Source organism: Tasmannia lanceolata, unplaced genomic scaffold, assembly GCF_043159265.1.
Source record: "Tasmannia lanceolata isolate RefF3 unplaced genomic scaffold, GAP_Taslan_0.1 ptg000013l, whole genome shotgun sequence".
Lineage (NCBI taxonomy): Eukaryota > Viridiplantae > Streptophyta > Magnoliopsida > Canellales > Winteraceae > Tasmannia > Tasmannia lanceolata.
Window position 1 is genome coordinate 38,176,672 of NW_027518690.1, and position 27,684 is coordinate 38,204,355.

At 39.2% G+C, this 27,684-nt stretch overlaps 1 protein-coding gene across 2 annotated transcripts; it reads right to left on the reverse strand.

Moving 5' to 3' along the window:
* Window positions 1–12,684: 12,684 nt before the first annotated feature.
* On the reverse strand, window positions 12,685–23,505 carry LOC143891425 (large ribosomal subunit protein uL11). 2 transcript variants are annotated; one of them, XM_077395998.1, is made up of 2 exons: window positions 22,941–23,505; window positions 12,685–12,781 (listed from the first exon to the last, which is right to left on the reverse strand). In XM_077395998.1, the coding sequence occupies exon 1, from the start codon at window positions 23,442–23,444 to the stop codon at window positions 22,944–22,946; it is 501 nt and encodes a 166-aa protein (XP_077252113.1). In that variant the 5' UTR covers window positions 23,445–23,505; the 3' UTR covers window positions 12,685–12,781; window positions 22,941–22,943. The 2 variants fall into 2 exon arrangements, with proteins under 2 accessions (XP_077252113.1, XP_077252114.1); XM_077395999.1 differs by having other exon boundaries at window positions 12,779–12,799.
* Window positions 23,506–27,684: the final 4,179 nt, after the last annotated feature.

Consider the following 27,684-nt stretch of genomic DNA (forward strand, 5'->3'; position numbering starts at 1 on the left):
TTCATTGTAAGTCCGGATGGGGGCATGCGACTCTGGGTGTCCTTACTGCGTTGCATTCCCTAGAAACTGGACTTGAGACAAGTAACATTCGTTTTAGGGGTGCAACTCGGGTCAGGTTGGGTCTGATTGAGGCAGACAAGACCCGACCCAAGGAACCCATTTTTCCAACCTGAACCTGAACCTGACCTGACCCGAGTTTTTAAGCTTACAAAAATAAAAGATGTCGGATTTTACTCAGGTTGCCAAACCCTCAACCCGAACTCGACCCGAACTCAACCTAGGTTGAGAAAAGTCAACCCGAACCTGAACCCGACCTGAACTCAACACGTTGAACCCGACCCGAGTTGCAACCCTAAATATTTCGTTTAGTTTCGTACGGGCATTTTAGTCATTTGTCGTGTAAATTTAAGAAACGTGGAGATTGATGAGGGTTACGTCATTTTAGTACGAGAACATCTGAAAGTTGTGTGGATGAGGGTATTCTAGTTATTTAAGTTAATTTGGATCATATAATTTTATTTTATTTTTCTCAGACACAGCAATTAGAAAAGAAATCATGAAAAAATAGCAGACTACTGTTTTAGGAGAATGACAAAGGATATTTCAGAAAAGACAAAGTAAAGGGGTGGAAATGTTAAGGAGTAATATTCGCATACGCGTAGTAATTAAGAGAGAGAGTGTTCATACCAAAACTTGGGTGTGTGAATATGGCACCCATATATTTGCGTTTCTTGCACTTTTACTCTGATTTGATATGTGGCAGGTAACGGTCAAAACAAGAGCGTAGAAAAGTAGAAGACTAGCACTCTTTGTACGTTGCTTAGAAATTACTTCAAAGATAAGTGGCCTTCACTTCAGATTTAACATGGATGACACGTGGCTAAATAAGGACCAGTTGTTTTTATAAACAACGAATATATATCGTAAAGAACGGGAGAGATGGCGACAGTTACGAGGGATTTCGACGCGTGTCAAAATCAACGGTACCTGATCCCCTGGCGATTCAGTTGGCTGTACCAATAGGAAGTCTCTAGAAAGTGGGGCCCCGCGGCGTCTCTCGTACTGTGCTCTGACTCTGCCATATATTTATAAGAGCACGAAAATGTCCTTGACAGAAAAGAAAGAAAGAAATGTTATGTACATTTGTACAGTTTAAACCAATACACGAGCTTTTTGTTTCTTTTTCTTTATAATAATGTTCTTATACTTTTCATTAGCAACATGACACCCTAAGACATGTCTTATAACTAAGGCTGCAACTCGGGTAGGGCGGGTCGGGTTTTGAAGAACCCAACCCTACCCGAAAAATATCTCGGGTCGGATTTTTTTCTTGAAAACCCACGATCCAAACCCGGCCCTACCCATGATAAATCTCGGGTCAGGTCAGGTTTTTTACGTTGACTTAATTTTTTAAGAAAAACTCTTGTTTGGCAAGGCAACTAATTGATAAAAGTAGAAAAACTCAAGCATGGCAAATTCTTTAGTGCATTAACTAATAACTAGTTCAAAGAGAATAAATTGATGCATTACCAAATGAAAATGATTATACTCATATGAGAAAAACAACAAACTATTTAATGCATTAACTATTTAGTTGAACTTGAAACCCTAGAGCTAAAGGGGGGAAATAAACAGAAGATGGAAAAAGTCTCTGTGATTGTGTGCGAGCGTGACTTTTATATTTAAATTTTCACTTTTAAAGTAACAAAGTTTTAGAAAAAAAAAATACATATTATAATTTAAGTAACTCGGGTCGGGCCCCTTCAAATCCGGCTCGACCCGAGATTCATGCGGGCTTTTGGATCGTAGACCCGGCTCGACCCGAAACCCGAGAAACATGAACCCAACCCAAGCTATCTTCGGATCGACCCAAGTTGCAGCCCTAATTATATCCATACCACTACAACAAAATGACATGCTCTATACGTGAGCAATGATCATATGAAAATTATATATGCTTTTAAATAACATTGGCGGCCGCCCAAGTTTTCTCATTATATGGAAAATAGATTAGATATGTAGATTCTCTTAATTTTATAGCCTCAAAGGAGTCCTAATAGCCAGAGTAAAAGAGCTTTGAATAACAAGATGGTTGTAGCTATCAAAACCAGGAGGCTATTACTTCAAATTTATAATTATATAAGGTTACTCATATTGGCACTACCATGTTTTAATAACTGTCTAAACTCAGCTTTTATTTTCTTTTTCAACTGGGGGTGTTGGACTCTTGGGATCTTTCTGTGAATTATACTAGCCTTTGACACCTGTATAAATTTTAAAAGAGAGGATGATTTAGTGGAATTATTAAAACATGGCAGTGCCAATATGAGTAACTTTATACCAACATAAGTACCTCTAATCTATCATTAATATATACTAAGCATGTGTCTTTCCATAGAAATTTTTTATTGGAAAACCTTTTCTTTATACCTCATGTTTTGTTTTGATAGGAACCCAAGCATAGCAGTGTCACGTGGGCGGGGTCCCCGCTTTACACCTCATGTTTTGATGTGGTGAGCCCAGGATCTCCACCCCAACGCATCCATATGGTGAGGCCCACAACTTTACACCTCATGTTATTGGTGGGATGAGGCCCACGACTCCGCAGCTAAGATTAGTGGATGAGAATAGATTGAAAGATACGCTTAAAATAAGAGAATGATGAGAAAAAGAAAGAAAGACAATGCTTATAAAAGGGATTTCGGCCTCATCATTCCAAACACATAAAATGTGGGACCCACACAGTACAGTCACTTTCAACGAATCTCATTGGCTAGCCAGCGAAGCTCATCCGGCACCGTCCCATGAGTTCGACCGCCTGCTTTTCCGTGCCAGGTTTTTTCCGAGTTTCTCGCGAGAAATTGAAACTTTACATAGAGATAGGGAAATGATATCACCACAACCATGTTTTGATATTTGCTCACCTATCTTGTCTTCCTCCAGTATTTAAAGAGCTGTCAAAAGGTCATTAGGGTTCCAAAAAAGACTATTACAAGCCAATTAAGAAAAGAAAAAACAAGCTAGAGCACCCCATAACAAAAAGTTAGTGTGCTGATATCATTTCCATAAAAATATCTAAGGAGATTTTATATGGCGTAAGCCGGTTTAATCAAATTTTTCAAAAGAGTAATGCTAGGGAAACCGAGTGTAGAACAAATTGGCATGAGCTAGCCCTTAGGTCATGGCCAAAATATTATTTCCGTAGGATGATTCTAGCCCTCCAATCTATAGAGGAACTCGGTCTAGATCGAAAGGTTGGGATCTTCTTACAGAAATGATTTTTGGGGCATAAATTATTTACGCTGCAGTCTATCAAATGGACGGCTTGGATCATCCTATGGTGAGGGCAGTCCAAAACTTTTGAACAATACTGGACTATACGGGCTTACACCATATAAAATCTCATATTTAAGAAACAAAATATCATGAATATATCCTCTTTTCTGGTAGATCGACCATATAAATATAGCCCACTTAAGAAACAAAATATTATGAATATATCCCCTTTTCTGTCTCCTCCTTTTTTTTAGGGAAACAAGTGTCACGCCATGTCATCACATCTTTCAAACTAATGTTCAAGATCAAAAGGGGTTTCAGCATTTTATTCCTTCTATTATTTGATTTTACCTCGTTTTCATGAATATAACCATTTTCAGGAAAAGATTAACAAAAGGGTGGAAATGCATTTGGGATAAATCAAATGATTTTAAATATAACCCATCAAGGGTACGTTTTGTCTCAATGGAACGTTAGGTGTTAGTTTTGCTTACCTTTCAAAGACAAGTTGGTTTGATTTGATTAACGATTAGGAACATTCGATGAGTCTCAGGTGGACTCTATTGCAAGTTTTCAATATATAGTGTTAGAAAAAATTGAGGGTATTGTTGTTGATAGAAAACAGAAACTTGTTGCTTCAAGGCGTGATATCACTTTCCTTAAGACAAGATTCGCCCCCACTAGTAGTATGCAAAGGGGATCCGCGAATTGCCTCCAAGATACAATGAAGCCTAGTAGGGAAGCCCTACTAATGTTTGATGACGCGAAGCACTAGCGGAATCAAACCCGAAATGCCCTTCTGAAATTTCAAGCCTTAGAGAAATTCATAGATACTGTTTCTGCAGAAAAACAGTATCTAGAACAATAAACAAAAGAAGAACAGTATGTAGAAATACTTGGGGATTTTGTAGGAGTGTAGAAGAGAGTGTAAAGTCTGTCAGAATTGCCAATTCGTTTCTCTATATTGAAATGACTGAATTCTGCACATTTTGTAGACCACCAAGTGCGCCTAAAAAAGCGCCACTATAACCCTATAACCCATTGCCCACGCCGCGCGTGCGCGCGTGCGAACGGTGCGTTGCACCGTCCCGCGGGTCCAACTATGAGTTCAACCCAATGTGCAATTAACAAGTATTAGAAAAGTGTAGTGCTTTATAAGCCCTTCTATTTCCTTTCTCTCATCCAGTACGGGACTATCTTTTCAACTACACTCCTACATCATTTTGTAGAAGCAAATCTTTCCAAGAAAACATTTTCTTTTTTCCAAACGCTTTTGATAAAACATTTTCCAAAATACTAAAATATGCAAAATACATGATTTTGAAAATCTAAAATCACTAACATATAGTGCACATAAAGATATGCATAAGAGAATTGTAGCAGCAAATAACTCTACATGGCATTTGTAATGCACTTAGAAACGCCATGTGTCACTCTAAAAAATAGTAAAAACTCAAGCATATTGCCACGTGTTAGGTTGTTTGTGCTACATGGTTGCCACATCACCGATCCGCTGGTAAAATTAAAGAAACATATGAAATGTACTAAGGTCAATAAATTAGTCCTAACAACAAGAAACCCATCACGGAATAATAGAATGATAGTAACTAATTGCGGGATTAATAGAATAAAATATTGATTACACAAAGTTGCATTACCTACTTCGCGGAATAAAATATACAGACATTATCCTCCCAAGTACAGATGATCTAAAATTTGAATGATTCATGTACTTAGTATGTGTTAACTAACCAACTTCTCCAATAGCTTAAGATGTTGGAGAAAGGCGTTGTATATCTTTTATACTTTAACACTCCCCCGCACGTGTAGCCCACTTGGCAAACATGTGACACATGTGTCCCAAATTTAAATGATTCATGTATTTAATATGTGTTAACTAACCAAATTTGAATGATTCGTGTATTTAATATGTGTTAACTAACCAACTTCTCCAATAGCTTAAGCTGTTGGAAAAAGGCATTATATATCTTTTATACTTTAACACTCTCTCGCACGTGTGACCCACTTGGCAAACAAGTGGCACATGTGGTCCCAAATTTGAATGATTCATGCATTTCATATGTGTTAACTGACCAAGTTCTCCAATAGCTTAAGCTGTTGGAGAAAGGCGTTATAGCACGTGTGGCCCACTTGGCAAACGTGCGGCACATGTGGTCCCAAATTTGAATGATTCATGTATTTAATATGTGTTAACTAACCAACTTCTCCAATAGCTTAAGCGGTTGGAGAAAGGCATTATAGCACGTGTGGCCCACTTGGCAAACATGTGGCACATGTGGTCCCAAATTTGAATGATTCATGTATTTAATATGTGTTAACTAACCAACTTCTCCAATAGCTTAAGTTGCTGGAGAAAAACGTTATATATCTTTTATATATTAACACTCTCCGCACGTGTGACCCACTTGGCAAGCATGTGGCACATGTGGTCCCACTTTAGGCCTACCATCGCATGTGGATTTTTGCTATCCGGGAAGTTAACTAACCAACTTCTCCAATAACTAAGTTGTTGGAGAAAGGCGTTATATATCTTTTATACTTTAACAATATGTACCTATCATTATGGAAAGGATATACCATGGTTTGATAATTGCACCAACTCATCTTCTCTTTTATTATTTAAAAAACTGTTATTAGGTATTACAATTCCCAAAAAAAGCTCTAAGAAGCCGATTAAAAAAAAGAAAGGAAAACACTTCAAAAATGAGATCCCATTCTGAAAATTAAGAAATACATGGTTTTTAGCATATGTGGGGATGTGATCTATTTTTGTTTTCTTGCGCATGGTAGAATTCTCTTTGGAATTGATTGTAATCAACCAAAAAGTAGTAAGAGCTTTTTTGATTTTATCAAAGGTTACGTAGGGAGAGAGAAAGGAAAGGAGTACACGTTCTCTGTATATTTTTTAATGGCCTCAGTGATGCCACGTGTTAAGAAGATATATCTTGTCACGTGTTACGAATCGCCGACCTGACTTGTCCATGTCTCAAGGAAACAGTACGAAATGATAATCGGTCGTAGCAAATTTGCAATCTCATGATTATATTTTGGGTAATGATATATTCGCACCCCCTGTAGGATGATTCGCACCCCTTTTAACGAGAATTCTGGCGGACTTTAGCACTTTTTTATGTGCAAAAAAGGGTGGGAATCATCCTACAGCTTTCTAGTTGTTTCTCTCTGACAACTTGGAGACGTAATTGCTTTTATTAAAACACTTGGCCTTTAGCTTGCCACGTGTCACTATCCGACACTTAGGCGTGGGCTATTTTTGGCGTTACCATGCTGACTTGTTGACCCGATACCCTCACCTCTTTCTCTTCCCATTTCAAGTAATTTTTCAAAAATGGAAAGAAACTGATATTGCCACCACCACTGTTTAAGTCGGCACCCACTATTGATCCTCGTGGGCTCATTGTTTTTACCCACTGAATTACCCTGGGAACATGGAAACTGTTCATATTATTTACCAACACATTGAAAGTGAGCAGTAGCAAACCGAGATTGTATATGGTGTAAGCCCTTACAGTCTCTTATTTTTCAAAAAATACTGTACGGACCACATCATAGGATGATCCAAACCGTCCCTATGATGGAACACAACCTAAATAGGTTGTTCCCAAAAACTCATTTCAACAGGGTGATCTCAACTCTCCCATCTATAAATGAACTGCAAGTTATGGAAACCTCTACAGATCGGAGGGTTAGGATTATCCTATGGAAATGATATTTGGGGAACAACCTATTTACGTTGTGTTCCATCTTATGGACGGTTTGGATCTTAGGAACCTCTACATATCGGAGGGCTAGGATTGTCCTATGGAAATGATTTTGGGGAACAACCTATTTACGTTGTGTTCCATCTGATGGACAGTTTGGATCATCCTATGATGTGGTCCGTAAACTCGCACCAAACATTCTATAATTCCCACCTCTCATCATTCTAAACTTCTGTAATTGGATTGCAAGAAAAAACATTTATGAGATTTTTTTTTCTTTCGTAAATTTAGAGGGAAATAATATGATAATGATTAATTTACGAGGTTTTTTTTTTTTTAAAAAAAAAATTTAGGAGGTTATCATCATAAATTGAGGGTCCCTCTAAATTAAAATTGATTAGGGTTGGTTCAAGTTAAGTTTTTTTTTTTACTATAAAAAAAACTAGGGAACTTTAAAAAAAAAAAAAAAAAAAAATTCCTTTCCAAACTTTTCCAGAAAATTCATGCAATCCAAAAGGAATTCGTTCTAATTCAATACAAAGTTTAGTTACTTGATCTGCTGTCATAGACAAGATCAAGTAAGGTGCATTAACTCTGCTTGAGAATTAAGTATTTTTTTGGTAGGTTGCTTGGGAAGTAGTTAGTTGTGAGCATCCATTGATAAAATTTCATTACAAAACTGAAATATATTCAATTCATTTCGATTGTGACAAGAGCTAACACAGTGGGCAATAGAATTCAAGCCCGGTCATGTCTTGGTTTTGTCCCCATTGATAAGAGTTCAAATTTGGCTGTATCAATTCTGTCTTCAGTCTCAACTAGTTCATTTGGACCTGCCATGTATTGGATTGAGCTAGTGACTTACTGCAATCAAGTTTCAGTTCAACAAGCAGACATATTTTACAAATGAACTCTTCGGATCATCCTATGGAGTTTCGTACCGTAATTAAAAAATAAAAATCCCTCTTTATTTGTCTGTTTTTGCTACTCTATTTATTAATCTAACAGTAGGAGTGATTAACTTCGCAACAGTATACGCCTCCTGTAGCTCTTCACTAGTTTGTGAAGAAGATCCTTACCCAGTTACATTCTACGACGGGAACTCCGGCGCCGATGTCAATATCCGCACTGATTCCAAGTTCACCAATGATCGCGGTGTTTAGGCCGTTGGCTATCAATGATGCTCTCCATTTCATTTGAACAAAAATTTGTTGTAGCCACCACCTTGTATAGAGCAAAGAATTACTATAATTTCCTGATTATACTACATAGAGTTTGGTCTATCCATCCTTCATCCCCTCATCTTCATGTCCAAGGTCATCTTTATTGTGTTCATATGCAATGTCAAAATGAGTTCAACAACAATTCAATTGACAAAAACAATTAAAACCAAACTCAACTTATTCTGATTACAAGGGCCATATAATAAATATGCTCTCTAACCAAACATCTTGGAAATTAGCAAGTTGCCCGAACTCTTGTTAATAACTTCTATTTATCCATCAATTCTTGAGGGTGATAGCATCAACTTGAAATTAAAACTTGGGAAACCAACTCCCCCAACCGGGGTAAAAAAATTTACATCACACCCAAAGGTGAGATGAGACACTTGAAAAACAAGTAAGCCACCTACAATGCATTCAATCCCCTGAAAAGCAATGAACTGTTACCAATACGCCAACCAATACGCCAAAAGTTCTAGAGTTGATGGAACTAGTTAGACAAGGACCTTTAAACCTGTCACATACCCACCAAATCCCATACATAGGCGGGCCCCTACTCAGGACCGTAACCACCACGCTTCGCATCTGCCGTCAGCGGCCCACTCTGTGACGACTTTTACTCTGGCCTTTTTTCCAGGTAGCCTTTCCACAGGGCACCCCTTCCATGGTGGCCCCCTCTTTGGCAACTTCACTCTGGTAGCTTTCCCTTTGGTTTTTTTTCCCAGGTAGCCCTTTCCAAGTAAATCTCTCCACAGGTCACCGCTTCCATGACTCAAACACGGGACGTGGTCACTGTTGTGATACCAAGTGTTAGGTACCTTAATACGCTAAAAGCTCCAGAGCTAATGGAACGTGTTAGGCGAAGCCCTTTAAACTTGTCTCATACCAGGCTGGGTCCCACCTAGTCCCGTACCTAGGTAGGCCCCCGCTCAAGACCGTAACAAATTTACATTTATTATGTATTTTATAACCTTCCATAAACAAAGTATTTAATGGTTAAAGGAAACTTTATATAGGAAATTAATAATTAAATGAAACTTCATTACTTCAAATGACCTGCAAATTACCATCAGCAGTTTGCATTTCAGATTTCCTTATTGTCTGTTTTTAAGGTGTCACAACACGCAATTAATTCCTTGATCCTTTGATATTAGTACAATCCTCATGATTTTTCAGCAATCTCACATGACTGTCTACGTATGAGATCTAATTTCCTCTGCAAACTAAACTTGGATCCTTTAAAATTAGCAAAAGTTGAAGTCGTTTCTGTTATAAACAGTCATTTTGCTGAAAACTTCTTAAACCTCCAGGCGACTTGTAAAATTCTACATTCAATTCCGTGCGGATCCGTATAGGAGGAAGATCAGATCTAAGTTCATTCCATCCGAAGGTGATGAGAACTGTTATCAGTCAATCAAGCACTGTTTACAATTAACAGGAATTTGCTGTAATTCAATAAAAAGTTCAGTTTCTTGATCTGCTGTCATACACAGGATCTCCTTCAAATATGACTTGCTTGGGAAGAAGTTGCGAGCAGCAATTGTTAAAAGGGTTTTGGTAACGAGTGCCACTAGTTAAGCATCATTTAATTGCCCTTGGGAAAATGAATTTACACATACTTTATACTCCGTTTCTTTTCGAGGTAAAAATGGACGTAAAATTTGTTTTGTGTTGTAAAAATGAACATAAAACAAATTTTACGTCCATTTTTACTTCGAAACGAAGAGGGAAGAATCTCAACACAAGTGTAAAAGTATGTATATGGGTTTTGCCCCACTCGTTAAAACTGAATTATATTCAGTTCAGTTAGGTTGTGACAAGAGACAGCACAGTAGCAGAAGAATTCAAGCTCAGTCCTATCTTGGTTTTGTCCATGTTGATAAGAACTCAAATTTGGCTGTATCAACTCTGTCTGAACAAGTTCAGTTCAACATGTTGTGTACTGAATTGAGCTTGTGAGTAGCTGAAATCAAGTTTCTGTCCAAAAAGCAGAAACACGTATTTTTCCTACAGAAGTGAGTCTCTAATGCAGAAGATAAATTCAGTAAAGCAATCTGTACATTTCAGACTTGTACATCACCTCCTAGGGCCCTTGTTTTCCCCATGGACCCTCTCCTACCATCACCTCCTAGGGCCCTCTCCTCCACAATGTGTTAGATTTTTATAGGGTTTCCATCATGTGCAGTCCCTCTACAGATAGGAGGGTTAGGACCATCCTATGGAAATAATTTTGGGGGCATACCAAATATACGCCGTGGCCCAACAAATGAACGATTTGGATCATCCTATGTAGTGGGCTGTACTGTACATTTTTTGAAAAAAACTTGACTGTAAAACCACACACCATATGAAAATCCCTTTTATTAGGGGTGCAACTCGGGTCGGGTTGGATCTGGTTGAGGTCAACCCTAGCCCAACCCAAGATAGAATTCCCTTTAACTGTAACCCGACCTAACTGGAGCCTCGGGTCAAGAATGGTCAACCACAACCCAACCCACCTCAAAATCTCTCAACCCTAACCCAACCCATCTAACCTATTCTTTCCGAATTGGGTCGGGTTGAGTCAGGTTGGGTTCAGGTTAACCTAGAGCAAAAAAAACATAAACATAAGATATGACGATAAAATTAGAGGTTAACCTAGATCCAAAAAAAAACATAAACATAAGATATGACGATAAAATTAGAGGACTGAGATCGGGGGTTCGGCAGGGTTGCTCAAGGACTCAACCCCATCCCAACCCAAAATTAAATCTGATTGGGATTTTCCAAACCCGAAGAAATGCCAACCCAACCCACGCCAAAATCAGGTTGAGCCCGACCCAAGAAATGCCAACCCTATCTTCCATGAGTTATTTTTTGCTACTCTATTTGTTGATGAAACTACAGAGGCTATAGTGAACTTAATCAATCCAACAGTTCGGGTGATCAATTTTTATACCTCTCCTGTAGCTCTTCATTAGTTTGTGAAGAAGATCCTTAATTAGTTACCAGCATACTCTCTCCAAGTTCATATCTCCATTTCATTTGAACAAAAAGTTGTTGTAGCCACAACCTTTTGTCAACTATGTACATTCCACACATCAAAGATGTATACAGTTTCCTCATTAGACTACATGAGTTTGGTCTATCCATTATCTCCATTTCATTTGAACAAAAAGTTGTTGTAGCCACAACCCTTTGTCAAGTATGCACATTCCATACATCAAAGATGTATACAATTTCCTCATTAGACTACATAGAGTTTGGTCTATCCATCCTTAACACCCCCCCCACCCATCCCCCCCCCCAACCCAATCTTCATGTCCAAGGTCAAGACTTATTGTGCTCATATGCTACCTCAAAGGGGGTTCGCCAACAATTCGATTGACCAAAGTGTGCTTGCTCCAAGGGAACAATTTGGTGATGAACAAATTTGAAGTAAAATACAAATCCAGTGTTTTGGGATTATCCTCATCCAATCAAAATTTCAGACATTTAATAGACCTTTTAACATCCCATTGTAGACAGCATCGCTGACCTTTAATCAAAGCAATGGATGTATCAGAAGAGAGATTCCACTTATACCTCAACCAATAAGTTTTGACATAGTTTCTTCATATAATTATCTTGGAGCCGTTCAAAAAATATAAAAAATAAAAAAAATAAAAAGTATTTTGGAATGCCAAAGGCATGCTGTAGAAGATATACATGTAATTACTAATGAGCAATGGCCATCATAGTCCCTCTATGCATACCCAGCAAAAATATCTAGATATCCTTCATAGTGATCTTTATCGGAGCATATTCATCCACGTCAGCCAAATTGTTCACAATAAAATTGATCAGCAACTCAAGAAATACTCAACTTTGTTTTACTGATGTTGGCTTCTACTTGATTCTGAAGGTATTACCCTACGAAAATGCACTACAATTTGCACGTAGAGATTTGTAATTCTATGAATTCGAACGTAACGAATCTTCACAATTGGGAATTGGCAAATTACTAGTGTATCAAATACTGTATCCAATTATTCACAAGTCAAAAGAGTTGGATAGCTTTCAATATCTTATGTTCTGTCGCTTAAGAGCTTTAGTATGCTTTTGGTGAAGGATGTGAGTTTTAACATTTTCACAAGAAAATCTCAATATTAACAAGACAGGCTGCCACAATCCACCTCACACATTTTTAAGCAAGAGGTCCATATTGGTGTTCAGTCATAACATGGAACATTGCATCTGCTAACTAGAAGCTTTTCCATATCGCCTTAGTCGCTAGCTAGAGATCCATATTGGTGTTTACTGTTTAGTCATAAACTGAAACATTGTTTCGCTAACTGGAAGTTTTTCCACATCATCTTAGTCTCAACAAATGGACCATTCATACATAGATTGACCCCAACAAAACAAGTGTGCCAATCTTCTAATGAATTAACAAAAAAAAAGTGTGCTTGCTCCAAGGGAACTCTACATCTCTCCCTCAGCCTTGGAGATAACTTAATTCTTCGCAAAGGTGCACTTCCTCAAGTTGGTGTATAGCTATCCTTGGAGTTAATATCTAACCACCTGATAAAGGCAGTTCAACTTTTCATGTTTGTTATGGTGATGCATGTCATAAAAGCAAAGCCCAACAAGGTGTATAGATGTCTTTGTAGTAGAACTACTAATTATTTGGCAAAGTTAGTCATATTTACCATGGTGTCATGTATGTCATCAAAGTCAACAACGACAAGATTACAAATGAAGGCTCAAAGCACCTAGGTCATTGTACACATAAGTGCACATGGCATTTGATCAATTCGCACAACCCATCCTCAATCTAAAATGACATATGGCACTAAAATACAAAGCTCGTGATACCACATCAAGTCAATATTGAAGATGAGTAGCCCAGATGGAATGTCTAATATGCCAAATTGCAAAACTGGAAAATAGTACTTCACTATGAACTTATTGATATCTACGTGTATACACCATGATCCATCTCTCCTTTGTAACCAAAGTCAATACAACATCATGGCTCATGCTTCATTGAACCAGTCCCTTCAAAAATAAATTATGAACTCCTTGTCAAAGCTGTTAAGTGTCATAGGATTTTATCACACTCATCTAGAAAGTCGTCAAATCAACGATATATTGGATACCTTACACTAATGGTAGAATGGTGGATAACACCCAAGAAGTGATTACTTTCAAATTTTATCGGACCTGTGATGAGACAATGCTAGGTTAGGTATTGATGCAGTATCTTGCAGGGGAATCAACGCTCAGGTGTGGGAAGCGACTTGTGTAGACAAAGGAACTAGAAGTCTACAACTTGAGTAAAATTGAAATCGTACTCATCACTATCCTGCTGTCAATTATTCTCATCACCAAAGCAAACAAAAGATAAAACTAAATGAAGACTCAGCTGAGAAATCAACTCCTGTAATTTTCTTCAGCATATATGAAGTGAACAAAAATCGAGAAAATGCAGTATGGTTCTGGTTTTCAATGGAAAATTACAGCTCTACCGTCAATAACATATTCTAACAAAGTCGTGAAAGGCTCCTTCTAAAATAATGCCAACCAGTACTGAAAAAAAGTTGAGACTTCCCAGCCTTACTGCTGACACTGAAAGGTATTTCAAACCCAGCAAATAAGGTAGTCCTAACTCCTAATGGAAACTGAAATGGATAATGACCACGACAATTCCAATAGGCTCTCGTAGATGCAAAGCAGATGCAATTCTGTTTTGGATCAGACCGATCGCCAGAAATTTGTTCCAAGTGAACAAAGGAAGGTTGTTTCAAAATCAAATCTAAGGCTTCAAATTCGTAGGAAACAATAACTATCAAATTCTGATATTAAACCACAGTTTTAACAATCTTCAACAACTTAGACCAATCAATATCTATAGAAACGAGCGGCAATCAGTTGATCGGAATCCAACACCTTCTGTAGTCCAGTTCCAAGGATTGATCTCATCATAGACAGCTGTCTTACAGTTGTAAAACTACTGAGTAAAACTCAAGGATCAGATCTGGAATGAGATAATCGAATTCCAGGTCTGATTGGCACTTCAATGATCGAAAACAATTCAGTTAAAATCTATGCATCTCCCAAGCTCAAAATTCAGCATGACAGCACGGCTCTATACAGAATTTCATGAAATAAGGCCATGCATTCAGATCTGTACATGAACGAAATGCTCCAGATCTAGATCGTTTGGTTCAGATCTGCTATTGATCCAACCCAGGATCAGGTCTGAGCATATAGCTCAGGTGTTGGCTCGAGATTCTTATGTCAATTTCAAAGTTAAAGGAGCTTCAACCAGTAAACACAAGTAATTCTTACCAGATAAGAAATCAGAAACGGAATTCAAGACCAAAACCTGAAAGAGACATTTAGCAACAATCACTTGGCAAACACGAACAACCATAGAAGATTTGTGTATTGAACAGCATCCCCTTCCTCTTAAGAGATTGAAATGCACTTATGGTTCTGATCTCTGGAATTCTTCAGATCAAACGGTCAACATGATTGAGAATGTTGCCAAGAATAGCCTTGAATTCACATTCAAAGCATAGAGATAACATCTAGTGGAAGCAGTCTAACACGCATGAACAGAAAGTGACGATTTCAACTATTCTTCCTTGCTAATTTGATTGCATTCCAGAAATTAACCAAGTAACCAAGCAAGGAGATGCTTGTTCACTTGCAAGAATAATGCCTTGCAAAAACACAAGGATTGATGATAAAACAAGAAGAAAGAGCTAAGGTTTCCAGCTCCAAAAGATCTCCTTGCTTACACAAGTTCAGCCAACACAAGTAACACACCATTTTCCTTCTCCAAATAGCCCTCTCCCAATTTTAAATCAAAAACTAATAAAAAAAGGTGCAACGAATATTATGGATTTCCACCTCATTAGCCTCGTGAGGTATTTACTGAATAAGGTACTTGCGGAGAGGTTAAAGAAGGTTCTTCCATCGATTATATAGAGTTCCTAATTTAATGAAGTGTAATCGTTGCCGGCAATGACTTCTTTGTTGCCTATGTACAAACTAAGCAGGGGGACTGATATATATGTAGAAAACGCTTCTACTTGTTGTTCTCATGCCAAGAAAGAGACTAAAGGACAGCAAGCAAGCAAGTGAAGGCTTACATTGTTTGAAATGGGGTTTGCACGGAAGAGAGTAAGAAATAAGGCTGAATTTGAAGCTAGTGAACTCAAGGGCAAGTTCTTCAAAGAAGTATGCACATTTTTTTGAAGAATGAAGCCAGCAGCCTCATACACAATGATAAAGCATAACGTGAAAAACACGTAAAAAGCAGATTTGGACAATCAAAATATACTACCACCCTTACATTCCAAATGTAACTCAAAATGTACTACCAGGATTACATACCCAGTGTTATTACATAATTTCCAGAATTCCACATAAGAAAGAAAACTAAAAGAACAGAGGAATAGCATAAAGGATCATATATTAAAGCAGACTAAGAACCCATGCTATATTTCAGATGATATCCGAACCCTAACAATTAAGCTTACACCTTCGGAGTCCTTTACCAAATATCCCAAAACAGCCAAATGCTCTTCTACTCTTTGACAGATAGACAATGAAGTAAATCAAAAAAGAATCATGACAATCTCACTCTCGTCCTCATCAGTTAGTTGGCACTTCTGGAATTCTTGCATCCTCTTGAAAGATTTGAAGTTGATTTGGTGAAAAAACATTCAAGTAAAGCATCACAGAGTGTAGATCTTTCCAAGAAAGTGCATAGTAGCTGCAAGTGTCGAATCCATGGAGAAATTGAAGCTTTTCCCATGAATTGGATGAGACCCCCCTTGAAATTTTGTTTTCCATGATTGAAGATGCCTTAGCTATCATCTTTTTTCGTAGATATGAGATTTAAACTCAGTTCTTGAGCTTGAATTGCGAGCATTTCAAGAAATTCAGTAGAAATTTTAGAATTATAGTACGTCATTGTTTGATCCATATCTCTCTCATTCCTTGGAGTTTTTACTTGATTTTTTTTTTAAATCTTCCTTACTTTTAAGAAATGGAACGAATTCATGGAGGAACTTATGTTAAAAAAGGCAACAGTCCCTAGACTTAGGCAGGATGAAAATCTCCTTCCACAAACCTACTCTTGCTGCTCAGATCTAACTTTCCGCTGAATCATGTTCCCACCTAGCCACTACTTTTGATTTAGGGAGGATGACAATCAGAAATAAATAACAATTTCTAATAATGTTGTCCACCGAATAACCTATGAAAAAACGATGTTAAAACTTGCAAAGTCCAAGATACCACAGTGAATTTGATTTTCCATACCATCCATCTCAAAGTAGAATCTTTATCGGTTTATCCTGAAAAATCCTAAAATTTCCCTTCGTCCAAATCATCCATTTTTTTTTTTTTGGAATGGTATCGTCCAAATCATCCATAAGACTGCAAAAGGTGTGAGTTGCCAGAGTATCAATCCAAGGGAGCCTAGACTTATTGATCCCCAGGCCTGAATCAACTCTTGGATTGACTTAGGAAAAAACCAGCTGATCCCAAACCATTTGAATACTTGATTCCAAATAAAAGAGGCCACTTTCCAATGAATGGACAGATGAGAAATGGTTTCTTCCTCCTTTGTGCAATGGTAACATCTGTTTGCCAATTGAAAATGCAGATCTTTGAGCCTGTTCTAAGTATTTATTTTGCTGATTAGCCGTCCAAGAGAAAGCCTAAACTCTAGAAGGGATTAAGGGTCCAAATTCTCTGCCAAGGAAAATTAGTGACTGTGGAGTGGCCCAAGAAACTAAAGAAAGACTTGAAAGAGAAGATGCACCTAGAGTCTATGCTAAATACCCATCGATTAGGTTGAGTAAGAATCCTCTAATCTACAAAGAAGTTAGAATAACAAACAAATTAAAAGTTTGATAGGTTACTATACAACTCTACCCCCAAACCAACCTTCCCCAACCTTTGGAAGCATTCTGAGACTCACATTTATATTCCCGGCAATCCTAAAGAGGCTCAGGAATTCATGGCATAACAGAACAATACCTCACCACCTATCTCAACAAAAACCAACTCTCTTCCCATCCACCGCCCTAAATCTTTTTTTTTTTTTTTTGGGTAAGTAATTGGGGTTAGGCAAGACCCCGACCAGATGCATTAAAATAAGGAAATGTACAAGAGTTAAGGAGGCTCAAAGGCCAGCAAAAAGGGAACAAGCTCCCAGCAATACAAAAGCCAATAAATCAAAAGAGCAGCATTATAATAGCTAACACTGTGGTCTATGAACCTAACTACCTCAGAAGAGGAGAACAAGCTAGGCAGCAAGCACACAATGAAACAGGAGAGCCACAACATTATTTTCGAGGGTAGACTCCCAGGGAATCTTCCACAGCAATGTCAACGAGGGGTTTAGGAACAAGATGCACAGGAATGTTCTCCCCCTTGACCTGGCAATCTAACTTGGAAAGGAAGTCAGCACCACGGTTGGCTTCTCTCCAAACATGTGAAACTTCCCAGTGCTCCATAGTGGATAGCTGGGGGATTGAATGTTGTAGAGAGTCTGTAACTTTTTCAGGGACACTCTAATTTGCCATTAATGATATTGATCGCTAACAGGGAATCGGATTCAATCCACACACTATGCAGGTTGTGAGTTATGACAAGCTTTAAACCATAATGTATGGCTTCTAACTCAAGTTCCTGGATGAGACTAGGATCAGAATTAATGGAGAATAGTTGTAATCTTGCCGGAGCCTTCTCTAATTAATCCTCCTAAACCTCCCTCATCATCAGAAAGAGATGCGTCTGTGTTAAGCTTAGCAAGGTGGGTGGCTGGAGGGACCCAAGAACAGAACTTAGCTGGTTTTGTGGCATTGAAACAGGAGAGGTGAAGATTACTGGCTAGGCATTTCCCTCTGAAAGATGGAGCTTCATCAAGATGGAGGTGGATACATCTGGTTCTAATGGAGAAGAGAATATCAGAGAGAATACTCTGCTTGTGAGTGGATTTCAATTCGTGAATTTCTTTCGAGCCATATATGGAAAATGGCGGTGGCAGCTTGCAGCTTACCTTTGAAGTTATTCCTTATCCAATCCTCTTCATCTTTCAGGGATTTAAAGGGTTTTCGACGGATAGAGAATCTCCAAAGCACGGTTCTCCATATCCAGGCTGAGAATGAGCATTGGAAGAGCAGGTGATCAGTGCTTTCGCTCATGGAATTGCAGAGAACACATTTTATCTCTGTTTGGGCCAGGAAAAACCAATCTGTCTCGAGAAGTAAGCTTATTTTGGATAGCAAGCCAACCTATGAAACTGTGTTTGGGAATGAACCCTTTGAACCAGATGGATGAGAACCATTGGACCCTCTGGCATTTGGAGCGAAGGAGATTCCAGGTGCTTTTCAAAGTAAATTTGCCATTCGAGGTGGGTTTCTCCAAATCGCTTTATTGCCTGAACCTGGAATAAAAATGGATTTTTTAAGAATACTGTGAATACGACTTTGAATGAGAGTTTGATCGCATGAGCCATTGGAGAATATTTGATCAACACTAATATTTGTAGGGGTAGCTCTCAATGTATGACCTTGAGGGTATTGTTGGAGTATTGATCCATCTTGGTGCTGATGCTGAGTCCAGAAGTCAATTCCCTTACCATCATCTACAATGTAGCAGATACTGTTTTTGGCTATGTCTCTGTGTTTGAAAGCAGTTCTGGCTCCCCAAGACATGATCGAAGGGGCTTTGATGGTCCAGAAATTTCGATTTCTAACATATTTTTCATTGAACCAGCGAGACTAGAGGGTGTTGTTGCCTTTGATATGGTTCCACAGTTGCTTAAACTTGCAGGCCAGGTTGATATCTTGGAGTTTTCGGAGGCCCATTCCTCCTTCAGCTTTAGGCATGCACATTACATCCCATCCCATATTGTGATAGGATCTCTGTTGACTATTCCCAGCCCAAATGTAATTTCTGAGAATCCTTTCAATTCGATTAAGCACTTTAGAGGGGATGTGGAAGGAGGCAGACCAGTAGAGTTGAAAGCATTAAGGACATAATTTGTGAGCTCGATTCAACCAGATCTGGATAGGAGCTTGTTAGACCACATAGCAATTTTCTTTTGAATTTTTCCAAGGAGGCTGGCAATCAGCAGTGGAGAGCCTTGTAGTGATTAAGGGGAGCCCAAGGTATTTGATAGGAAGTTTTCCTTCCGGATAACCCAGGGTTGAGACTATTTGATTTTTGAAGCATAAATCTCCAGCTGTGAAGTAAATTTCACTTTTGTTGACATTAACAATCAGACCAAAGCAGGAGTTAAACATATTGATGCACTCTTTTATGCCTCTAGAGTTCCCAGGATTAGCATTAGCAAACACCAGAACATCATCTGCAAATAAAATGTGGGAGATAGAGACGGTTCCCCGAGAGAATGGGGTTGAGATTTTTCCAGAGAGAAGAGTAGAATCAAAGATGATAGAAAACATTTCCATACAAATGCAAAACAGCAAGGGAGAAAGAGGGTCTCCTTGCCTTAGGCCTTTAGAGGAACGAAAGAATCCATGGGGAGAGCCATTTATCAAAACAGAGAAGGAAGCAATTTGGATGCATTGCCTTATCCATCTACATCAAACCTCATTGAAACCAAGCTTTTCCATGAAGAGGATGAGGGACTCGGGATTAACATTATCAAAAGCTTTTTTTAAGTCCATGTTAATGCACATTGCAGGCTTTTTCTTCTTAAGATGAAATTTGTGGACAAGATCTTGGGCCAGAAGGATGTTATCTTGGATAAGCCTACCCTTTATGAATGCAGATTGGTTGGGGGCTGATGAGGTAATTCATAACATTTCGAAGGCGGTTAGCAAGGACCTTTGTTATGGTTTTATAAAGAAAATTACACAAGGATATGGGCTTGAAGGTTTCAGGAGAGAATGCATTGATGGTTTTAGGAATAAGGGATATGAATGTAGCATTAACTTCAGGGAGGAGGTTAATGGTATTAAAGAAGTACTGGATAGCTCTAATGAAGTCTTCACCAATAAGATACCAGAAGCTCTGGAAAAACTTCCCATTGAAACCATCAGGACCAGGGGCTTTGTCCCCATCACTAGATTTTCACAACATATTCAATTTCATCTTTAGAGATTTTTCTGGATAGGAGGGATGCTTGTTCAGGGCTCAGCTTGCGGATAGGATCAGGGTAAAACTGTCCTAAATCTAATTCCCTGGGTAAAACTATCATTAAGGGTATACATTGAACTCCACAGTTCACACCCCCAAACCCTCGTCTCTTATCTAAACTACCTACCTCCTCTCCAAAGGGCCTCCTTTTCGTTACCAAAATGCCATAGCAATTCCTTCTAACCAGAATTTATATTCCCAAACCACTTTCTTTCTTTGACAGATACACTTGATCCCAATTTACCAAGTCGCTCAGTTTCTTGTCATCCCCCTTACCTTCCCATAGGATATTCCTTGGGATTCTAACTTCTTTTTTTTTTTGCAACCGACGCTGGAATTTTAAATAAAGACACAAAGCACACTAAGAGATTGAGAGTGATGTGTACCCCCAAGGATAGAAGTCTTTTTCCAACCAGCCAGCTTATTCTCCATTTGCTCAACTATCAAATTTTGTAAGGTTGCTCAAGGAATACCCAATCCAAGAGGTAAACCAACATAAACAAGGGGAAAGGAAGCAGTGGAACAACCCAATAATTCAGCCAAACTTTGTAGGAGACTTTGATCCACATTTCATCCCTCTATAGAACTTTTTCCCGAGTTAACTTACAATACTGAAACAACTTCAAGCCACCTCATAATGATCTGAGGATTCTCAATTTGTTCCTGAGATGCTTTGCAAAAAATGATCGTATCATCCGCAAATTGAAGGTGGGATATGGCTCCCATGCCTCTAATCCTTACCCCTTCAATTAGGCCAGATTCCTTAGCTTTAATTAACATCCTGGTTAAGGCTTCTCCAACAATCATAAAAAGGAAAGGGGAAGAGGGTCTCCCTATCTTAAGCCCCTTAAGCTCTGAAAGTATCCCCTTGGGCTCCTGTTAATAATCACCGTGAAGGAAGGGTTCGTGATACATTCTTTCATCCATTTCCTCGAAGTTAACCCAAAGCCCATTCTTCCCAACAGATAATTAGTGAAAGCCATGGTTTTAAATTTCGACCGAAATCCGAAATTTCGGATTTCGGATTTCAGTGGGGACCGAAACCGAAATTTACCGAAATTTCATTTTTCGCCATTTACCAAAGTTCGGTCCAAAATTTCGATTAAATGCCATTATTTATTAAAAAAAAATGTTACAAAATTTCCGCCGAAATCATTTCGAAAATTCGGTCCGGAATTTTGAACCAAATTACCAAATTTTGGTTTTCAGTGGGGTCCGAAACGGTTACCGAAACCGAAATTTTAAACCATGGTGAAAACCCAATCCACATGGTCGTAAGCTTTATCCAAATCAATTTTAAAACCATCCCGGATAATTTTTCCTCATGCCATGACTCCAAACATTCATTGGTGATAAGCACTCCATCTAAAATCTGTCTTCCTTCCACAAAAGCATTTTGAAACGGGGAGCTGATAAAAGCCCTCACAGATTTCAGCTGGTCAACTAAAACTTAGGTCATAATCTTGTGAATAATGTTGATGAGGCTAATGGGTCTCAAATCTTTTATCTCTCTAGCCCCTCCTAGTTGGGTAAAAGGTAAACGAAGGTGGCCCTGAGACTCCGCAATGTCTGTGCTCTCTCTCAATTGGGTATAAGGTAAGTTACACTTTGGCTCATATGTGGTACAAATGATAAACCACGTTTATGCAGACATGCAAATGCAAATAAACAAGAGCACCTTAGCAGCACTGAAAGAATAAAGGACTCTATAAATGTATGACAGAGAAGAATGAAGTGGTTAATGTACTCAAAGCACATAATTATATATGATCAAGAAATTCACCAGCACAAACTGATGTCTCAGAGCTAGTTTTCTGCTTGTCCAATAACAATATTAAATTTCACACTTAATTGTTTGACAATATAAAAGTCGGTGTTTAAAAATGCGGATGTGACGCGGAACACAGCCATGAAAAATCCTTGTCGACTCGGCGCGGACGCGGCCAAGAACACGGTTGACGCGGTCATAACTCGGGAGAGTAAAAGGACTTTATTGACTCTGTCGAGCAAAACGCGGAACGCAGATGTGGTGCAACATGGAACGCGGCCAAGGAAAAAAGGAGTCGACTCGGGCGAGTTCCTTGTCGAGTCAAGGAGTTTTTAAACACTGTAAATGATCCAAATGCACATCCGCTAGTTTAAAAAACGAATCCAGCAGCCCCACACATGACCATAAACAGTAAGCACAAAGTGAAAAAACACATTTGGACAATCAAAATGGACTACTACCCATACATTCCCAATGCAACTCAAAATCTACTACCAACCTTAAATCCACAGTGTAATTAAGTAATTTTCAGAATTCCACTAAAACAACATCTTATTAAAATACTTTCCAGAAACCCACACAAAAACTACACCTAAAAGAACAGAGGAATAGAACAAAGCATCATATATAAAAGCAGAATAAGAATCCAATCTATAATTCGAACCATATCAAAACACTAACACTTAAGCCTACATCGCCAGAGTATCAAAAACAACCTTAACCCAACAATTAAAAAGATAATTGCATAAGTAAAAACCAGGAAGAAAAAAAAATCCTCACTCATCAATCAGTTGGAACTTCAACATCACCATCCGAAATCTCCTTCTGCAAATCCTTCGGATCTTTCCCATCAACAGTACATCCAACAGAAACACAAGTACCAAGAATCTCCTTAACCGTACCACTCAGATCCTTCGCCATAGATCTCGGCCTCATAATCCTAGCAATCTCAACCACATCATCAAGAGATATATTACCTGAATGCTTAATATTCTTCGTCTTTTTCCGGTCACGCTCAGGCTCTTTTAGGGCTTTGATTACGAGAGCCGACGCAGAAGGAACGACGGCGACTTTCGCCTGACGATTTTGGACGGTGAGTTTTACGGTGACTCGGAGTCCTTTCCAGTCTTTTGCTGTTTCTTTTGCAATGTCTTCTCCGATTTTCTTTGGGGAAAGTCCGAGTGGTCCGATTTTTGGGGCGAGTGATGAGGCGGCTCCGACCTCGCCGCCGGTGACTCGGACGTAGACGTCGATGACCTGAGATGGGTCGAATTTTGGCGGCATTGTTGCAGAAATTAGGGTTTGGAGGGGATCTAGGGTTTTTGGGGAAAGAGAGGGGAGTGATGATGTTGAGTATAGGGTTTTTATAAAGTTAGGGTTCTGGAGGGGTTGACGAAGTGACCAAATTGCCCTCTGAAAAGTCCGTACTTTTTTCAAAAAGTACTGTACGGCCAACATCCAAACCGTCCATTTGATTGGATATATGAGCCAAACCCTCCAAAGTGTAGAGGCTTCGATGATATGCAGTTTCTCTAGATCTTGGAGGGCTGGGATCATCCTATGAAAATGATTTTTTGTGCAACAGGCTATTTTCGTAGTGGCCAATATATGGACCAGCTTAGATCATCATATGGTGTGGCTGTACAATTTTTTTTTTTTTCGTGACTTAGGGTGCCCTCACCCCCTTCGGAAGTAGGACTATTCCCTACGGATGCGCACATCGGGTAACCCCAGGTGGGATTCGATCGCACGTCCCCAGGGAGCAAACCCGAGACTTATGCCGAAGAGCCACACCTGTCCGGGCTCCAAAGCTGGCTGTACAATACTTTTTGGAAAATACCGGGATTTACATAATGTAAAAACTCCATTTAAACGAAACAGAAGTAAGGTTGCAACTTGGGTTGGGTTTAGAAATCATGAGTCAGGTTTCGGTTTGAAAAACTCTTAGTTCGGTCAAGTTTAAAATAAAAAAGGGAAAAATACACTTAGACCCCTGTGGTTTCTGACACATTCAACTTAACCCCTAATATTTAAAAAGTTACAAGTAGACCTCATGGGGTTTCAATTTATATAAGGTAGGCCCCCTCAGTTGATGGTTCGTCCATAGATTGAAGGGTTAGGATGATCGGATGGAGCTGACTTTTTGGGTACTGATCATCCTAACCCTTCAATCTGTGGACGAACCGTCAACTGAGGGGGTCTAACTTACACAAATTGAAACCACAGGAGGGCCAACTTGTAACTTTTTAAACATTAGGGGTTAAGTTGAATGTGTCAGAAACCACAGGGGGTCTAAGTGTATTCTACCGAAAGTCGGAACCTGACCTGACTCTTATAGTCATATTATAAAGGAAATTGATATGGAGACCGAGAGTATCACCGAGCATGAGACCTGCAATGAGAAAGTGACATGTGTACAAAAAACTATACTTTTTCTTGATGTTCCTAAATCTACGGGATTTCTCACATCATTTGGCATGTTGTGGCGAGAATCAATTTGTTGGGTCCCCTTTTAGGTCCTACTCTCTGTTTCCTAGCATTACTCTATTATGAAATTCTTGAATATTTCTTGAATAACTTAACAAAACATTTTCCATAATATTGCCTTCAAATTAAGTTTGTTATGTGAAAGTAGTTTCCTTAAATTTATGCACTTTATGACTTGAAATTAAGTCATTTAGGCCCCAATTCTTTTCAACGTAAATTGGGTGTAAAACAAATTTTATGCCTCTTTTTCTACTTAAAATCGGCAAAAAACAGTAGGGATTTTTTGTGTCAAGATTTGTTGTGTTCTACAATCTTGAAAAATAGTCACTATCCTAACCTAATATTAAAAACCCAACCCAAACCGAGAAATTTTCTCGGGTAGGGTTGGGTTTATGAATCTCAGATTTTTCCATAAAAAACTTGACCTGGCCCGACCCGAGATAATTTATCGGGTAGGGTAAGGTTTTGGAAATCTCGACCCGTCCGACCCGAGTTGCAACCCTAATTAGAAGGGTTCAATGTGTAATTTTCTGTAAAGACGGTGTAGCCCTAGTATTTCCATAAATACCTCTAAATCGTCGCTTTCATATGCCATGGAGACATAGGGTACCCTTAGTTATTTTCACAATGGAAGTGAATTGAATGGGAAGAATGGGGTCATCGACTCGTCGTTGGGGGTTTGCAAGTCAGGGCTTATCTTATCCTTAGATAGTATCCTTTCATGCTCGAGTTTTTGTTCTAGGTTAAAATATTACAAGAACAAAATTGGTGGTGAACAACAGTGAAGAAAATTAAGGTAAACTTATCCAAGTGCGATGAGATCTTATATGTTGTGTGCATGTGAAGTACAGTATTTTTCAAAAAAAAGAAAAGAAGAAGAAAAAAAAGTAGCCCCACTTAATAGGATGATCTAAACCGTTCATTTGTTAGGCTGCAACACAAATAGGCTATATCTTGTAGATCATCTCTGTAGGGTGATTGTAACCCTCAGATCTGCTGAGGGACTACACTTTATAGAAACCTTTATAGATAAGAGGGATATGATACGGGTACAGCCTATTTACTTTATGGCCCAAAGAATGAACGATTTGGAACGTCCTATGAAGTGGGGCTCACTGTACATTTTGAAAAATACTAGACTTCATGGGCACACAGCATAAAAAAAACTCCTTGTAAGATATTACTAAAATGAATTGTAAGATTGTCTCACTATATAAGGGGCATAAGTAGGTAACAAAGGTACTTAACATGAGCTGAATTTGGATACCTAAAGGGCTAAATTCAGAACTCGGCCCATATTCATTTCTTGGGTTGGGCAATATACTTGTAGGGGTGGCAATGGATCAAACCGAACTGAACCAAAATTTGAATCGGTATGGTTTTACCAAACCGAAACTGAATTTTCGGTTCGGTTCGGTTCCGCCAATTTTGCCACCCCTTACTCATAATCATTGGAAATATTCGTATTCGGTTTCGGTTCGGTTTGATCCCCAAACCGAAATTTGAATCGGTTTGGTTGACCAAACCGAAACCGAATTTTCAGTTCGGTTTCGGCTCGGTTCTGGTTCGGTTCGGCCAATTTTGCCAGCCCTACATACTTGTTGGGTCTCTTTATTTTGAGTTTGCTTGGATACGAGCTGGGCTTGGGTTGAAAATGGGCTTTACTTAAGCCCTGTTTGGATTGCAAGAAACACATTTATGATGGAAAATTACTTCTTGGATATGTTTTCTTTTCACTATTTATATGGGAATGATAATATTGTGGTTAATTTAGAGGGGATATCATCGTAAATTGAAAGCCCTCTAAATAAAATTGAACAGGATTAGTACAACTTCTCTTTTTTCATGTGTCAAAAACAGGTTGGAACTACTAGAAATTTTTTTTCCTTTTCAGACTTTCCAAAAAATCGGTGCTATCCAAACGGGACCTTAGGTAATCATGTGTATTTTTTCTTCAAACCTATATGTAATTCTCACACATTCATGTTCAATGACAAAAACATACATGTCATTGGATGCTAGGATTGGATGATTGGCATTCTTTTGGAGCCTTAAGAGACCTAAAGTGAGGCCGGCCTATAAAGCAGATGGTTAAGATCAATCACAAGTGGGACCCACTATGCCCCTTTGACCAATCAATGAACAATTGTTTCTTGATTAATGCTGGTGGGGTTAACATCTAGGGAAATGATATATCTGACTGGGTATGAAAAACAACAACTAATGAGTTGTCGACACGTGGTCCCGGAAGGGCCCACCACGAATTCGACACTTGTCCAGGGGTAATCCGGTAATTACCCGAGAGTAGGTAAACCTAAACCCAGAGAAGGGCCAACACCTGTCCTGGGGTAGGTAATCCAACCACCCCAAGCCTTCCTCTATAAAAGGCCTCTCAAGGCTCAAGGTAAAGGGTAATAACTTATAAGATACCGCTCTTAAATTTTTGGCTATGCACTCCTGCTCATACTGACTTGAGTGTCGAAGGGCCCGTCCGAAGCAACGACTCCGGGTTGGTCTTCTGACCTCGTGCGCTCTTGTGCAGGACTCAGCTCGTCAGGTCCTCCAGCTCAACTCTTACGTCACTACCATATCTGTTACCGATTTTAGGCCTAACAGATTGGCGCCATCCGTGGGACCCTGAACTAAAAGCTGTTCAAATCCCCTTTTATAAAAGGGCAAGACGGAGGAGTGCCCGGGTACCAACCGCTCGGACAGCCCGAGCTAAGGCGCCTCGCAGGACTCGGAGCGAACGAGTGGCCTCACAGATAGTGGCTCCTTCAGCAATAGCAGAGCAGAGCCCGGCTCGTTCAGAACACCTCAACCCCGCTCCCACTCTGGAGCAAGTTCAAGCTCTCTTTCAACAAATTACCACTCTTGTTGGTCAATACCAGAATCTGATCTAAGCGTCTCCCCAGCATCACCCAGCAGCCTCAAGGCCTGCGCAGGAAAGGTCGAACGCCCACAGGAGGGAGCCCACACTTCTCAGTAGAGACCAGACTCACCACTCTACGAGGAGAGTTCATCATTCCAGGACCAG

Excerpts from the sequence above, each read along its gene's own strand:
- LOC143891425 (XM_077395998.1), bottom strand. The coding sequence starts at position 23,444 with ATGCCGCCAAAATTCGACCCATCTCAGGTCATCGACGTCTACGTCCGA.